This window comes from Ammospiza nelsoni, chromosome 22, assembly GCF_027579445.1.
Source record: "Ammospiza nelsoni isolate bAmmNel1 chromosome 22, bAmmNel1.pri, whole genome shotgun sequence".
NCBI classification, from domain to species: domain Eukaryota; kingdom Metazoa; phylum Chordata; class Aves; order Passeriformes; family Passerellidae; genus Ammospiza; species Ammospiza nelsoni.
In genome coordinates, this window is record NC_080654.1 from 4,379,035 (window position 1) to 4,397,103 (window position 18,069).

The 18,069-nt window shown below is 44.7% G+C and overlaps 1 protein-coding gene across 1 annotated transcript; it reads right to left on the minus strand.

Moving 5' to 3' along the window:
- Positions 1 to 12,594: 12,594 nt before the first annotated feature.
- Positions 12,595 to 16,607, minus strand: LOC132083052 (arylacetamide deacetylase-like 4). The gene is made up of 4 exons (XM_059487568.1): positions 16,446 to 16,607; positions 14,659 to 14,875; positions 14,421 to 14,484; positions 12,595 to 13,745 (listed from the first exon to the last, which is right to left on the minus strand). The coding sequence occupies exons 1-4, from the start codon at positions 16,605 to 16,607 to the stop codon at positions 12,971 to 12,973; spliced, it is 1,218 nt and encodes a 405-aa protein (XP_059343551.1). The 3' UTR covers positions 12,595 to 12,970.
- Positions 16,608 to 18,069: the final 1,462 nt, after the last annotated feature.

An 18,069-nucleotide genomic window follows, 5' to 3' on the forward strand; every position in this document is an offset into this window, starting at 1 on the left:
GTAAAATCAGGTGTGTGGCAAATTCAGATTTCCCTCTTTCTCCTCCTCCCTTCTTCCTCCCTAATTGAGGAAGAACTTCAATATTGGTTGAAAAACATCTGCTTGCTGTAAGTGTGGGTACAAAATCCAAAAGCCCCTGAAGTTCAGGCAGAAGCCTTTTGGTTTGTGTGAGGTTTTTAAACAGCAAAAGTTAAAAAGCCCCCAAACACCTGCAATTTTCTCATCTTAGCACATTTTTAAGCTAGGGCAAAACATATTAATCAATAGATCAATACAAAAAAGATTCCCTTTCTAATTATCTCCGTTTTCTTGGCCAGGTAGAGCATCCACATGATTTTATTTTGGGATGCACACAGAATACAATCTGATCTGCTGGCTGTGACTGTTTCAGAATCCTTCGGGCACTTCTCCCAGATGAGTTTGGGAGCTGATCCCTTTGGTTATTAAGTGCAGACCTGCAGGTTTGTCTGTATTCTGCCTCCCTGTGATATGAATATATTTGTGTGATGATGAAAGCAGCTGCCACAAGTAGGTGGCTGGAGCCTGTCTCAGTTTAATCTCCCTGACCAATGTCTGGGGGTGGATGTGGAGCATCCACAGCTGCCTTTCCATAAAGGCTATTTTTCCAAAGCATTTGTTTCTGGAATTGGTTTCCCAGGTGGCACAAGTGTTCAAATAACCCCTGAAAACGTGGATTTTGCACTTTGCTGTAAGGCCCAAAGGTGATTGTCTCTGAAATCCAACTCCTGGTGGCAAAAGCTTTGTTGTAACCCTAAATGGATAGATAGGTGTGCACCCTAAATGGATGGATAGGTGTGTACCTTAAATGGACAGTTACTGCCTTTTCCTGTCTGTGAAAGAGGAAGAAATTGCAAATTTCTTTCTTACAAATTACAAATCTCAGAGATCTTTTTGCATCTCTAGCAGATTTTGAGGGTGTCACCTGTGAGCTTTGGAGGGCGAGGGGCTGATGCTGAGGTGGGAAATGCTGCTCTGCTGGCTGGAAGATGGCAAGGAGGGCACTGCTCCTGTTTCCAGAGCCCAGGAATGAGGCTGTGGGAGCTGTGATCCAGCCTGGAGGCACAGAAACTCTCTAATTTCAGCTGCTGGGTTTGTGGTTCCTGCTGCAAAACCCACCAGAAGGGTTGAGCACTGTGCTCGGCAGCAGGGAATTGAGCCCTTGGTTAATGAGTGGGGACTTGTAGGGTTTTTGGTCGAAAACTCCTTAAAAGTCACTGTTCCTAATGCTGAGCTCATATCAGTGATCTCTCTGGAGAGCCATCCCTTTTGGGGATACTTAAACAGAGTTGGTAACTTTGGGTGAAACTTCTTGTGATTTACAGGAAGGAGGAGAGGAGGGCACAGGGAGCATCCAGGTTCCAACCAAGGGCTTCTTCCTCTGAAATAAAAGGAAAAACTCCTTAAAAGTCACTGTTTTCATGATGCTGAGCTCATTTCGGTGACCTGTGTGGAGAGCTATCCCTTTTGGGGATACTTACAGTTGGTAACTTTGGGTAAAACTTGTGATGATTTACAGGAAGGAGGAGAAGAGGGCCCAGGGAGCATCCAGCTTCCAACCAAGGACCTCTTCCTCTGAAACCAAAGGAAAATATCCTTAAAAGTCACTGTTTTCATGATGCTGAGCTCATATCAGTGATCTCTCTGGAGAGCCATCCCTTTTGGGGATACTCAAACACAATTGGTAACTTTGGGTGAAACCTTGTGATGGTTTACAGGAAGGGGGAGGAGAGGAGGGCACAGGGAGCATCCAGCTTCCAACCAAGGGCTTCTTCCTCTGAAATAAAAGGAAAAACTCCTTAAAAGTCACTGTTTTCATGATGCTGAACTCATATCAGTGACCTGTGTGGAGAGCCATCCCTTTTGGGGATACTTACAGTTGGTAACTTTGGGTAAAACTTGTGATGATTTACAGGAAGGAGGAGAAGAGGGCCCAGGGAGCATCCAGCTTCCAACCAAGGACCTTTTCCTCTGAAACCAAAGGAAAAACTCTTTAAAAGTCACTGTTTTCATGATGCTGAGCTCATATCAGTGATCTCTCTGGAGAGCCATCCCTTTTGGGAATACTCAAACACAGTTGGAAACTTTGGGTTAAAATTCTTGTGATGATTTACAGGAAGGGGGAGAGGAGGGCACAGGAGCATCCAGCTCTCAACCACGGGATTCTTCCTCTGGAATAAAAGGAAAAACACTGGGTGGTGCTACACAGAGATCTGCACCAAAATCTGCTGATGGCAGGTCTTGGTTTCGAGGTGGGGATGGGAGAATTGGGCAGAGTGGAATTTAATCTACATAGGAAAAGTGGGGTGATAGCAAAACTCTGCTCCCCAAAATTTTGAAGCACAAATGGGGAATTGAATAGAAGAAAACACTTCTTGGGAATCATCGTGGTCTAAAATAGAATTATTTTTATCTGCAGGAGTTGCAGTTCTAAGAACAGTGTGGTAACAGCCTGACCATCAGTTTTACAGACAGTTGAAAGATTTCCACTGTTTTCGATTCACTTTGAACCATATTGTATGCAATTCATCCCATGATGTAGAATTCCTGATTTTGCCCTGGAAATAGCCCTGCTGTGTTATGTATTTTATGATGCCACTTCCAGCAGAGTACAAAGACAATGACAAATGCTGGTTTCAGAGGAAATCTTTGCTCAGGTATTTCAGCTTAGTCATAGCCTGGCTGGTCCTACAGTAAATCTGCATGTCAATATTTATCTTTTATAGGCCATCTGCTGTACTCCTGACACAGGAATTCCAAAGGATAAGGGAAAAATAAAGACATAATTTCTACAGAATTCTAAAAAAAGACAGTAATTTTCAATAGTGGGTCTCCTTAAAATAGGCCTGGAAGTTTTGCTATGACTCAATGTGTTTTAAGGAAAGAAAAATGTTATTTTAACGACAAAGCCAGCAAATTCTACCCTCTAGATTCCACAGCAGTAATCTCTGTAAAACCCATGATTTAAAAGCTGCTATTTCTCACCATCTCAAGCTAAGTACACTTTTTTATTCTAACAAATCTGAATAAAATTAGAGCACTCTGCATAAATTCTCCCTGCCTCTGCGCCTGCTGTCTTAGCTCGAGGCAGAAGCAGATGCCTGTGATTTCTAAGACTGTCAAACCAGCACCATAAGCCAAAGTTACAGTCACCTCAAAAAACCACAAAAATTTATTCCAGCTTGGTAATAAGCTGGTCCATTATTTCAGCTTTTTGGTGCCAGTGTTCTGCTTTTTAAAGGCCATCTGAAACCTCACAGGCATTTTTGACATTTTCCCATTAACAGGGTTGATATTTGGGGAATTGAGGCTGCTTTGCGTTCAGATTTAAAGTTTTAATACCTTGGATCTGTCACTGGTTCAGTGGGAGATGCTATTTTTATTTTCTTTATGATGGATCAATTCTTTAAAAAAATAAACAACCCCCGCCCCCCCCCAAAAAAAAAAAAAAAAAAAAAAAAAAGAAAAGAAACCAAACCCCACATTGCTCATTTAATATTAACTGATTAACTGGAACATATTTTTCCCTGTAGCAGTTTGCTGATTATGAATTTCAACGCCACAGAGGTGGCATTGCAAATAGAGCCTATAAATAGAAAATAAATCTTTTCTGTGAAATGCCCAGCCAGAGCAAAGGCTCATTAATCAGGGAACAGGTAGGGCTGCAGAGCCCAGCCTGACTCTGCTCATGGAAACCCAGGCTGACAGAGCTGTCTGAATGATCAACCACAGCACTCTGCTCTGTGCACAGGGAGAAAGTTTAGTCAAGTGTTTAAAATATGGAAATAGGAGTGAAAATGCCTGTGCTGTTTCTCTTCTGCTGACTGGCTGCAGGCTTGTCCCCTCATCAGAACTGAGGGCAGCATTGCTGGGATTTAGCAAAAACAGTAAAAAATTACATTATAGAGTGTGGAAGGTGGAATGGGATGTGTGTGACAATCAAATATTTGATGTTAAAATGTAGCGTTTTGGGCTGGCTGCATCCTTGGGTTGTCTTCCATATATTCTGCAGTGAGGGCATTGAGTGTAGCACATGAGGACTGAGGGCAGCATTGCTTGGATTTAGCAAAAAACAATAAAAAATTACATTATAGAGTGTGGAAGGTGGAAGTGGCCAGTGTGTAAATCACAGGGATTTGTGTGACAATCAAACATTTGATGTTAAATGTAGCATTTTAAATGCTGGCTGCATCCTTGGGTTGTCTTCCATATATTCTGCAGTGAGGGCATTGAGTGTAGCACATGAGGACTGAGGGCAGCATTGCTTGGATTTAGCAAAAAACAGGAAAAAATTACATCATAGAGTGTGGAAGGTGGAAGTGGCCAGTGTGTAAATCACAGGGATTTGTGTGACAATTAAGCTGATGTTAAAATGCAGCATTTTGGGCTGACTGCATCCTTGAGTTGTCTTCCATGTATCCTGTAGTGAAGGCATTGAGTAAAACCAGAAAAAATGGATTAATGGAGGGCAGTGAGTCCTCCTGTTGCTTTGTCTGTCAGCCATGGACCAGGGAACATTAGGGGATGCTACAGAGGGATCTGCCACCAAAATCTAACCAAGACAGCTCTTAGTTTTAAATCACACAATTGGCTAATTGTGTGATTTAATCTGTAAAGAAAATAGTTGCTTTTGTGCTGGTTGCATAAAATCAAGCCCAGCTTACTTTCCAACCTGCTTTGACCTCATTTCTACTCTTAATAGAAATAAAAATAGTGACATTGGCATCTTTCACACCCAGGGATTTCAAAACATTGGGAAGCTGCATCCTCTGAGCGGAGATGTGGCAGGAAGGAATATGTAGGAATAGATTTGAAGGAATATGTAGGAATTCCTTCTCCTTAAGAGGGTAAATAATTTCCCTGACATCAGAGGGGGCTCTGGCCCACCAGGACCTCTGCAGAGCCTGAGCTGAGCCAGGGGCATGGGCACTGTCAGTGCAGGATCAGGAGCACTAAAGCAGATCCAATCCTGCCACCTGCTGCTCCCCTCCATGCCTACAGCACCCCTGGGTCACTCTGGACCTGTTGGAACCCAGGACATCCCTCTGGAACCCAGGACATTCCTCTGGACCTGTTGGAACCCAGGACATTCCTCTGGACCTGTTGGAACCCAGGACATCCCTCTGGAACCCAGGACATTCCTCTGGACCTGTTGGAACCCAGGACATCCCTCTGGAACCCAGGACATCCCTCTGGACCTGTTGGAACCCAGGACATTCCTCTGGAACCCAGGACATCCCTCTGGAACCCAGGACATTCCTCTGGACCTGTTGGAACCCAGGACATCCCTCTGGCTGCCCTGGAGGACTCCAGACCCTGGCAGGGGGCCCAGAGACCTTGGCACAGCATCAAAAACACCAGTGCCTTCAATTTTAACCCATGGAAACAATTCCCAACTTTGCGTGAGGATTTACAAGCCACAAGAGTTTGAGTAGAGGGAATTTGTCACAGGCCCATCTGCAGCAGCCCTGGAGCTGCAGAGGAAAACTCCCCCCTTGTGCAGGATCCCTGCTGCAGCAGAGCCACAGCTGGCACTGCAGGAGGGCTGAGCCCCCATGGGATGGGGCTGGGACACTCCTGACACAGGGGATCAGTTCCTATTCTGACACTGCCAGTGGTTTTTGTTGTATTTTGTTTGTACTATTGCATTTGTATTTTTAATTTTCCTAGCAAAGAACCCTTATTCCTATTCCCATATCTTCGCCTGAGATAATTTCAAAATTATTATACAAAATATAATAATTGGGAGGGAGGGGGTTTACATTTTCCATTTCAAGAGAAGCTCCTGCCTTCCTTAGCAGACACCTGTCTGTTCAAACCAAAGCACTTGTTTACACAGCTCATCCAGGTTGACACTCGTCTCCTTCGAGGCAAGAAATTTGCTGGCTCTGAGAGATGTGCCTCAATTCCAGCCACCATGCTGCCTCTTTAATGTCACAGATTTTAAACACAAGGCTGATCCCCTGCAATCAAGATTGTCTGGAACATTTTCATAACAGGGAAATTGAAGAACCTGGTGGTCTCTTGCTGTTGAGACACGAGTGACCCTGAGACAAGACCCTGAGACTAAAAAAAAATTTCTCAAAACAAGCTTGGATAAATCTGACACATCCTCAAAACATCGCCCTTTGCATATTATAATGATTCTCAGGAACTGTGTTTTTGGTATGTTAGCAAATAAATTACAATATCAGAGTGGGCCAGAAGAAACATGACCATTTACTTGTCTCAGAGAAACATATTTAAGTTCCAAATTTAATCCATATTTAAGACATCTCCAAGTTCAAGAGGTTTTATCCCCTGGTCTATGTGTCAAATTGGATCTTTTCTTTATAAGGTTATGCTACTTTCTTCATTAATATCTTCTTTTCCTGAAAAATGAATGTATTACAGTAGAGCTCAGAATTTCTGTTGTACATTTTCATGACTTGGCTGAATTTTTTATTTACTAATAAATGGATTTCTGAGTTATTGCAGAATTGCAATGATGAAATTTCACATTTTCTCACTTTTTTCTGTGGTGGCTGCAAACATCTTAATTCTTTCAGATTTATGTGTTCTTGAAGCAGAGGCAAAAGAACCTCTATTTCAGTGGGTTTATTGTGAATAAAAGTCCTTGTAATTTCTGAAGATTAGAGTGAGTTGGGAAATGTGTTAGACACAACAAGGGTGTTTATTATTTTGGGGGCCTCTAGCACAGCATTCTTGTCCCTGATTAAACAGCACTGTTTCCCTCAGCAAGAATTAGTGTCTCTAAGCTATGGGTGAGGGAATCTTTCAGTTTTATTTGCCATTCCTACCTCCACTGACTTCTGCCAAACGCAGTGCAGAACTTGGGAGCAATCATGTTTATATTTACCTCAGAACCTGGGATTGTGGCCCATTCACAATGGTCAGAAAGGAAATATAAATGGTCAGAAAGGAAATATAAATGAGATATTCTTGCTGCAGCCATGTGTTTGCAGCATTGCTTTCAGCTATGGCTCAAGGGGTTTGGGGAGTTCTGTCTGGAATTATTTAGGTCAGCTATATTTTTAGGGAAAAAAAAAAGAGGGGAAAACCTTAATTATCAGAGATATTCTGTGTGAAATGTTGTTGTGTGGAATATTTGAGATAAAGATACATTCAGGGTTTGGTTTGTTTTTTTGGGCTGGTTGGTTGTGGTTGCACCATCACTGATCTCAGGCCTGCACTCATCCTGCCAGGAGTTCAGCTGGAGCTGGGCTCACCACAAAGCTGGCTGGGCTTTGGAGGAAAGTCTAAATTTGCAGGTGGGAACAGCTGATGAGTTAAACAGATCAAAGGAGATATTTTGGTGCTTTGGGTATCACTAATCCCACTGACCTGTCTGGTGGAGCAGTGCATGCTCCTGTTTAAGAGGCTCTGCACCAGAACACATTTCACCAGGTTACCTTGGGCTCCCCTAAGGGCTTCTGGTTGTAGATTCAATTCTAAATGGCTCAATAAAAACAGATCAGACTTGTGGCTGGGGAGCTCTCAGGTTTTGGAATTAATGTTTTCATACAAATTTCATAGGTGGTTCTTGTGCATCTCAGTAATTCCCTGTATATCAAGCCAGTAATTTTTTCCATATATGAGCTTTGCTTTTAAAAGCACTGTAGATGATAAACATAAATGTTTCATTTGTTATAAATATTTAATATTTATGAATAATTGATGAGCAGATTTTAAAGCAAACTGATTAGAGTTGTGTGGAATTAAGGCTACCTTTGTATAATTTTCTAAACTGTATTCTAAATATTATCTGGGCTCTGTTGTGCTATAGAAATGCAGGCCTGATTGGTACTGTCACCAAAAACATCAGCAGATGGGAACAAACAGAAAAATACACTTTTAATCATTATATTGGCAATAAAATAAATATGGAGGACTTCCTTGTGGATGCAAGAATTTCTCTGTCCGCCAATTTTCATTCCATTGTAATTCACTCTTTATGGATTATATTAGAGACGTTTTTTCAAGAGAATGTGTTTAATAGCACAGCACTAATAGCTAACTGTGATTCAGTGACTTTCACCTATTTTGCTTTCAATTTTTTTCTAATTGCCTTTGATGTCCCTGGGGCTTTGAAGCCTAAAAAAACTCCATACAATGCTTATCCAATTACCAGGGTTCTTGCATCTCTGACAGATTTCATCAAGGACGCTGCTTTCTGGCTCAGCATTCAGCAGAGGGGCTGTCCCCTGATGATTTTGGGTGTCTCACACAGCCACAGCCCCTTTGCCAATAGGTGCCACTGTTGCTCTGCTCGTCTGAGTCGTCAGTGTCCTTCCCTTGAAAACACAACCTTGAAAGCACAAATCTAAATCACAGCAACTAAAATATTGCAGAGCTAAAACTCCATCCAGACCATGGCCAGGGCTTTGTCCATGCCAAGACTTCATCTGTTCCTAAAAATAATTATAATATTGCTAATCTTGAGCAAAAATGAATTGCATTGAATTAATTCCAGATATATTGAATGTAAGCCTCAGACTTGCTGCAGGTTTCTTGCTGAGCCTCAGACCACGCGCAGCTGAGCTTTGCAGATCTCTGCTCTGGGCCAAATGGGATTTGAATGCAGAAGTTGCATCTTGGAGCAATAAGAATTTGGATTTGTTAGCAGCACTTCCTACATGGGAGCAAAGTCTCAGGGTGGCCTATCCAGCAGTGGAAAGAGCTCCCAGAGCTATTTCCTTTGCAATCTGGTAATGCAAGGTCAGCTAATGCAGTTTGCTTTGCAGCTTATCTGCCATTAAGTGCCTTCCCTGTGTAAAGCCAAGGGTAATCAAGGTCTGGCTGCCTCCTGCATGGGGAGGAACCTTGCTTCACCTTGTCCTTGGACGTGCAGCTGTTCCTACATTTGCTTTATTCTTACATGCTTCAGATATATATGGAATAACACAAGGCTCTTTTCTCCTCTTGCTTCAAAGAAACACATAGCAAGCTGTGCAAAAATAATAATTAAAAAAAAAAAAACCAACAGAGTGCAAAGCAATTAAGAGTTTTATGTCCTTTCAAGTTCCATCCCACTTGTTTTGTGTTTTGGCTTGGTTGTTTTTTATACTGCAACTATTTATTGACTAAAAACCAAGAGATGAAAAATTTGTTTTCAGTGATTAAATACCTTCTGAAATAGCCACCTGCAGGTCAGGATGGAAGCCAGCAACTTGTTCTAACTGGTCTAAAGCCGTGTGCCTGTCTAACCTAATTCTCCCTTCTGCATAGAGCAGCTCCCACAAGCAACAAGCTATATTAAGCAGGGCTTAAGATCACCCTAAGCAGTTTACACAGGGGCATCCCCAGCTTCTCTGCCTCTCACCAGTTGCCCAACAATTTGCAGATATTCTGCCCCTCTTCAAAGTCCAGGATTCTACAACATTTTGGGGAAAGAATCCCTGGTTGGGAGGTCATGAGTTTCCGTTGGTTGTTTCAGCTGAAAAGTGGCAAAAGCAGAAATTGTTGGGATTTCACAGGAAATGGGGCAGACATTGGACATCACTCAACTTCTTTCTAGTACAGTTTTTCATCAGGTCTTCAAGATGGCCATAGAGAGTGGGATAATCTGAGACAAGATTAAATGTTAGAAATTATTTAATTAAATTTTTCATCTGGGTGTTTTTACTCTACAGTTGTCATAGGGAATGTTTGTACTTTTTTGACAGCAGATTAAGGACAAAATGGATCTTTTTGTTCTCAGGACATATGTGTCCACCCTCTGGCTGGAAGAGGAAATCACTGTTAGGCACTGACAGATGAGTCATGTTATCAATCAGGAGTCCTGATTCTTCAGAGCCTCTCTGGTAGATATTTGAAAAGTAAGCACAGGTAACCTTTTACTTAAAAATTCAGAAAGATAATAATAGTCCATGAATTCTCCTGCTAGTTGTATGCCACAGTTCTCCTTGTTTTCAACTGATATTGGATAGGGGAGAGAAATCTGTTCATTGACATTCTCCTTCAGTGCTTCCTGTGGTGAATAAGGATTGTTGTTTTATGAATAACACTTGCACTTTATCAATCCAAAAAATAAGGTACTGACTGGGTAAGAAAGTAGCCAAAAGTCACCACAAGATCCATTTCCAGAATTTAAACAGAAGGAGGTTCCTATCTCTAAATCTATTTATTGACCAGTGCACCATGTTCCATTCCATTGAATTAAAAATGCCAAGAATGGGGAAATCTGATTTCTGAGGAATCCAGGCCAATTTGCACTCCAGCTGCGGAGGGGAGGCAGCACAGGTTGTGGCCGTGCCCATTGCAGTTCTCAGCGCACTCTGACACTAAATTTTGGCTTCTTGCTTCCTTGTGATGGATGAAAAGTGCTGCAGTGGCAGGCCCCAAAATGAGATGCACATGATGCTGCTGTGCACAGCATTCAGGTGGCTCAGTGTGGTTTGAGTCACTCTGCATTTTTGCCACTGATATCACAAACCTTTGTCAGTCTTTGTGTTACTTATCATTTAATCCCTGAAAATAAAGGCATTTGCATTTCAAGTGGATTCCCACTCAACTTAAGCAACTCCATCTGTATGTCATGAGATCTGATCAGTCTGATTTCAACACTTGCATCATGGATTTGCAGACACATTTAAGAAGGCTGAAAATGAAAAGCTGATTGCTTTGTGCTGCTTAAGGGTTTTGTGCAGCAGCATTGCACATCCAACCTTCCAGCTGCCTGTCTAAAGAGAATGATAACAATACCTGGGGGTGGAGAGGCTTGTTGGAAGGGACATTCTAGCAGATGATGCTTGTGGGAAAAGTGTTGTAGAAGATCCGGGCCTTATTAAAGTGCAGCTTGTTTATATGAATTGGAGGTGTGCTGATTAAAATAATCCTATTTTACCAGCAAGCTGCTATTAGAACCCAGGGAATGCCCTGAAGACTCAATACCCAGTCCCAGGTGGGAGCAATACACTGATTTTCTTCATGTGCCCTGGTCACCCCCAAGGCACAGACTGGGAAACATCCACAAGCAGTATGTGCTGGGTGCCTGCCTGAGGAAGGATTCCCACTGGAATCCAGCCTTGGAATGGCCACAGAGCTACAGTGCCTTCCTTTACACATACAGTTGTTTAAGGATATATAAAATAGGATTTAAGTATTAGTGACAGCTCACCGCTGCCTGGAATATACAGGCACCACAGCTCCAGACTTGAATTTTCTGTTCTTCACCTCAAATTTCCCCATCATGGTTGTCCTTAGTGTTTGGTCTGTGAGCTGGCAAGAAGATGAGGCTGTTCTGTATGAGATGCTGCTGAGTTTATAAATGTGAGAGATACTCAACACTCAGAACTGCTGAGGCAGCCCAGTAATCACAGCAGCTCTGTCCCAGTGCTCCTTTCTTCATCTACACAAGAGCTTTTTTGGAAAGAAGTCTATGTTACTTGCTGGTAAAAGTCAACTGGTAAAATCTGCCACTGTAAAATTTTGGATTGGTTCCATAGTGTATTGCACTTGAAAAATTATCTGTGCTTTGGTTAATTTGGTTAAATATCTTCACCTGCCATGGGAAACAGCATATGAAAAGGATGAATGAACCATTTACCCCTCTCTCTTTGTTCTATTTCTGCTGCTGCAGACTGCAACACAGTCTGGCATTTGGCTCCAGGAAAAAAAAATCTAAAGGAAGCAATTTCAGCAGAGTCAGGAGGATCTGCTTGAACAGCTCTAATATTGAACCTAACTGGCATGTTTTGACAAAGTTAAAAGTCTAATGACAAAATTTTGCTGAGCCTCTTAAGCAAGGCATGAAATCTATCTAGCAGCTCTGCTAGAAAAGATGCTCATGTTTCCACAAGCAATGAGACCAATATCCAGATTACTAAAGATCCACCAAGTATTAATAAGTATTAATTTCTGGGAAGATTAGTGAAGTCTCTCCTGCATGATGTTGGTAAATATTATTGTCCATATTGATGTATAGTTGTGTTTAAGTGGTACAGCAGCCTCAAGTGACTGCCCTAAGTGCCATTTTTAACTGGCCAATATTATATCCAGTGTGAACCCCTCAATGCACCCTGTGCTCAGGCATTGCTTCTGCCCTGCTTAAGGAGAGGAAAGGCAGGTCATAAACAGAATGAATTAATAATACAGAATGAATAAGGCCAAGAAAGATGCTTGTCCCTCTCCCTCTTATTACTCTGGTGAGCTGAGGCTGGATTCCAGCTGACAGCTACTGTACTACCCCAACAGCACAGGAACCTGCTCTGTTCCTGCCCTCACCTTCCTGACCTTCCCCTTCTTTCTCTCCTGATCTTTCCTTTGTCCTCTTCTCCAGTCAGTTTCCAATGAGAGCTCTACCGTTGAATATTTGGGCCCAATTTCCCACCAATCCTGCCCATCTTTTTGTGCCACCAGCACTCCTGTCCCTGGTTGATGGAACTGTCCTTTAAGTTATGTGGGTGAAACATTACCCAGTAGTGCAGTGCTAAAACTGGGGCAGAAAGGGGCTCCAGTCCTGCCTGTGTGCTGAGAAACAAGGGTGATGTTGACCAAGGAACCATTTGTTTTTTGTGCCACAGTGACAGAGACCATGCTTGACACAGCATCATTATTTCCTAATTGTCATCATATTTATTATTTTATTGTCAGTGGCTCAAAACCCACTAATGTCAGCTGGGTTTTATTCTCACACCACACACGCCTGCTAACACACAGCTTCTCTTCACACAGATATTTTTTTTAATAACTGGAACAAACCAGGATACCCATTCAAAGAACTGTTCTTTATAGCAGAGCTAAAGATAAGGGCTTGCAGCACGGTACAAGCTTGTGTAAGGTTTGCATATTCCATGTTCCACTTAGCAGCTGGAATGAGGTTCTGATGAGCCTTGTTTATCATTGTTAATGGCTGCCCCTGGTTCACTACCCATAACCTGATATTTCATATCCTAAAAAGATATTTCCCTAGGTTGAGGCATGAACAGACTCACGGAATCTAAGATGTTTACTATAAGCTTTTTAAGAAGTTAACAACCCTGTCCAATCCTCTTTTCCCAGATGGAAATGAGAAGCCACAATAATCATAGAGGCTGATGATCCCATGGAATCCATCCTCAAGGTGGTACCAGGTCACTCGAACCCCATTGTCCTCCAGCCTCTTCTTGTACAACAAGCCATCGTCCCTCAGCACGTCGTACTCGCAGGTCAGGATGAAAGATTCTGGCAGCTGGTGAACAACAGAGTCTTCAGCCAGCAGTGGGCACAGGTTGGGTTCACAAAATCTCTTCACTGTCTCATAAACTTCAGCTATAAAATCAGTGGGCCTAAGCGGCTTCACGCCTCTGACCTTAAATTGCTCGGGGATGTTGTCTGGACTCACCCACTTCCTATACTTCAGCCTCATGTCTGGGGGAATATGAGAGCCCTCCAAGACCTCTTGCATGTGCAGCGCATCCCCATTGAGGTACAGCAAAGCAAAGAAAGCAGCTCGTTCCCGGAAGAGCAGAGGGACTCCCCGGTTCTGTTGGTAGGACGGTAAATTGAAGTCCAGGGCCTGCAGGCCTGGGTAGATGAGGATCTGAGCACGGAGCCTGGGCAGGTCTGACCTGCCTGCCAGGGTCTGGCTGACAGCAGCTGCCAGGTTGCCCCCAGCACTGTCCCCACAGACAGTGACGCGGGCAGGATCCACGCCGTAGTGCTGCAGGTGGTGCAGGAAGTGCTGGCTGGCGCTCAGACAGTCTTCGTAGGCAGCGGGGTATTTGTGCTCAGGGGCCAAACGGTACCTGGGACACACAGACAAGAAGGAAATGTCAGTAGCAGTAACCAGGAAATGGTCTCATATGCTGTTCTTCAGCCCTACCATTTTGGGGTGGCTTGGCTCTAGGTTAGGATCTTCAGTGCCTCCAAACAGCTGCTCCTCTGTTTGGGATTGCAGATAAACTGTAAATGGTGAGTTCAGTCACAAGGACTCACTGAAGTAGGATTGTCTCTGATTAATGATTTGAACAAGGAATTGAACAGTTCTTAGTGACGGTGAAAACTCCCTCTGTACTTCTGACAAGATTATCTAATAATTTTGTGCCTCTGCTTCCTATGTGTAAAATGGGAGGATTTTAGTGTGATTATTCTGTTTTCCCATAGCTCCCAATTGCTTGGAGCATCTTATTACTGTATGTTCAGCACAAGGAAGACTTTTTTCACCTAAGTTTTTAATTGGCTTTTATAGTCTTACTTTGTGTGCCAAATATTTCCATTTGTATCTTTTCGGAGTATCTCTGGGCATGAATAGTTAAGGGCTGTGAAATATTCTTTATCACTATTTTTCTCTTTATGAACTTGAATAAATCCCATAGAAATTCCTGTGCCAAAAAAGAACATCTCCAACACCAGCACAGCTCTGCTGTGGTCCCACAGCAAAAATAATCTCCTAAATACAGAACTGGGTAGTGTTCACTTACTGCACAGACACAACCACTGAGTCACTCTCCCTGGAGAGGTAGCGACACACCTTTTCATAGGTATCTGCAAAAGAAATATTGTTGTTAGTCAGCTTTGAGACAGCCTAAGAAATGTCTGCTCCAAACAGGCTTCAGACTTCATCTCAAATCACACGCTGAAATCACATCTTATTTCAATCTTCTAAAAAGATGAGGAAATTCTTTCTACACCACCCAGTTCCTCCAGGAAGTTTCTTACCAAGGCTTCCAAACACCCAGCCTCCTCCATGGAAGAAGAGGATGCCTCTCCTTGGCCCATCCGAGGTAGCTTTAGGCTGATAAACTCTCACAGGTACTTCATTAAACTGCAGATCCTGGATAAAGAGCTTTGGATCCAACCCTAGTTTCCGCCCCTGTCGCACGTATCGGCCAAAAGTGATTTGGCTGCAAAGCCCAGTCTTCTCCAAAATTCTTCCCTGTTAAAGGTAAAAGGCATTAAGGCATCTTTAAAAGTCTGGAGTTAGCCAGGGTATAAAAACTCTGCATTGTACTTACATCAAAGTCATTTGGAGGAAATTTTAAAGAAACACAGAACTCTGATTTATACATGAAACAATTTTCCCAAGTTCTCACATCCTGCAGTCTGTAGAAAAATTTACTTGCACTACTCCAATCCAATGTCATTGTAATGTCACATCATAAATTTTATAAAGATCAGTCAAATTTTATAAATTTTATAAAGATCAGTGTCTTGGACTACAAATTTTAATCATCAGCATTGTCCTGCACATATTGTGGTCATTCTTGTTTCATTTATACTTGATAACAACAAACATCAAAATGCCTTATGTAGAAACAGCTCTTCATTGCTGAAACTAATATTCAGGAATTTGACCATAAAACTTAGGGAATTTGCAAATCTAAATTGCTGAGCTGTATTGTGTGAGTTAGTTACAGCTTTTTATTTGCAACTGAGCAAAATGAAGTTCCTTCCTTTCCCAATGCTCTTGCAAGCTAGAATATAAATCTGATGTAGTAAGTGAAACAAGAAGCTGGGAATCAAACAGTTACCAGCCACTGGCTGAACAAGATCCCTCTTTTTAATGCCCAGTGAGTCTGTCTTGTCACCTGCTAGTGGGGTTCAGGATTGCCGGGCAGCTTTGTCAGTAAATTTAATTTAAAGAGGATGTAAATGGTTTAAGAATCTGTGTGGAGGAAAACAAAGTCTGTGTGATAGCAGGGGTGATGTTTGTGGCTAAAGAAATGACAAAACTGAAGATTTTAAGAAATTCAAAGACAGCAAGTAAAAGATGCAGAGCTGAGGAGGGCTCTAATGCTGTTTATGCAACGCTGCCAAAGAGTCCAGGGATTAAATAAAGCAGCCCTAACCGGATTGTGTGCCATAAATGTCAGCCGCGGCAGGAGCAGCTGAAGGGCTGCAGCTCGTTTTGTGCAAGGTGATTTCCCCTGAAGGTGCGGGCAGTTATCACGCAAAGCCCCAGCCCAGCTCTGAATTCGAGGCTGCCATCAGCCGCTCGCAATCTCCGCTAACCCGCCCCAGGCCCGGCTGAACCGGGAACGGCGTTTGCCCGCGACACGGGCAGTATGCCCGCGGCAGCCGGACCGGGGGTGCCCGGGGCAGCATCCTCGATCGAGGGGTGCCCAGGACAGCATCCCCGGCCGGGGGGTGACCGGGAGAGCATCCTCGATCGGGGGTGCCCAGGACAGCATCCTCGACTTGGCGGGGAGACTTGGGACAGCATCCTTGACCGGGGGGTGACCGGGACAGCATCCTCGACCGGGGCGTATCGGGTGAAGGCGCCCGGATCTCTGGTGCCCTTGAAGTGTCCGGATCGGGGGATACCCCGGGGCAGAACCCGGGTGGGCTCCCCACATCCTCTCCTCACGATGCAGCACCGCCAGCATCCCACGGGGACAACGGGGACACGCGGATCCTGCCCCGGCTCCCCGCGTTCGTGCAACCAATGCCGCCCCCAGCCCGCGGGCCGCCCCGAACGCCCCCTCGCCCCCCGGCCGGCCACTCACCAGCGCGGCGGTGCCGAGCAGCAGGGTCAGCACCAGGCGCAGCTTGGCCGGCTGGTTCACCCCGGGCGGGATGTTGTAGCTGGGCAGGCCGAGCAGCACCGCGGCCGCCGCCAGCGCCGCCAGGGGCAGGAGCAGCAGCAGCAGCGCGGGCAGCAGCGCCATGGCCCGGCCGCGGCCCTGCGGGGCTCCCCCGGCAGCGCTGGGCAGAGCCGCGGCCCCGTCACGGGCCGAGTGCGGCCGCTCCGCAAAGCCGGCGCAGGGGTCATGGTGCGGGCGGCCGGGGGGAGCCGCGCGGAGCGGCCGGAGGCGCCGGCCGGGTAATCTCGGTTCAAGGAGGTCCGGCGTGACCTGCCCTGCGCGCGGTACCGGCGAACGGACGGGCCCGGCGCCGCCTCCCGCCGCCCCGGGCCGGCTCGGCCCCCGCGCCCCCGGCTCGGCTCGCCCGCAGCTCCGCCGTGCTCTGCCCGGGGAAGGTGAGAGCAAGGGCTGGCTGCCCGTGCTCGGTAAGGGCTGCCCTTGCGCAGGGAAATCTAAGGGAAGTCAGCATTTGTTTTTGTAAATAGTTCTGTTTTCTCAGCACTGTAGGTTTTCTCTTTTTTTTCCTTATGATAAGGAGCAATGGGCATATACTAAAATGCAAGTTTCACCTCCGCATGCGGAAGAACTTTACGTTGAGGATGATGGAGCACTGGGATAGCACCCACGGAGGGTGTTGGCGAAGGGGTTCCTGGTGAGGGAGGCCTTGCCAGTGCTCCCAGGTTTCTCTCATCCCTCTAAGGTTTCTGGGGTTTCTGGTTTTGTCTCCTTTAAAAGCATCCAGTCTCCCATTACTGGTACTTTTGCTCTCTGGAGACATTCGAAGCACACCTGGATGTGTTCCTGCAGCACCTGCTCCAGGTGACCCTGCCGTGGTGGGGGCTTGCACCGGTGGGGGATAATCACCAGAGATCATTCCCAGCCCTAGCAATTCTGTGATTTTCATGTCCTCAGTCTGGCCATCCTGAGTGTGCTCACTGCTGTTCTTCCTTGCTTCCATCAGCAGGGTGTAATGAAGCATCATGGCAGGGAAAACACTGTCTCATCCTGTAAATAAAACTCAAGCCATGCAGTAAGCACCAATTCACAGACTCTAGCACAGAATCACAGTACAGATTCTGCAAAAGTTAATATTGGGGGACACTCCTTGGAAGAACATGAAAACATTTTCCTTCTTCATATTCTCTCTGTAAGATGTACCTTCCAGTACACACAGACCAGGAGCCCAGTTCACTTATCCCTCCTGCCTTTCTAAATCCTGATGTCAGCATTTCATCTCAACACTATATCCTACCCTCTGTGGGCATGCTGGAGACTTTCCAAAATTAAAAAGGACTTTGTTTCAAAATCAGAGCAGCCCTTACTTGCCTCCAGCTAGGTGTGCCCCATCAACTCTGGCCTTGCACTTCTACTTTTGCAGCCATGGAATATTTCTTAATCTCCTCACTGAGATCTTGATCTCTGCCTATTTGTCCAGAGAGAGTTTTCCTTCCCTCACTATCTACCCAGTTTATACTTTTTAGATAAATTAAGTCATGCTTCGGAGCTTATCAAATGGACATCACAAATAAGCTGGCTGTAGTGAACA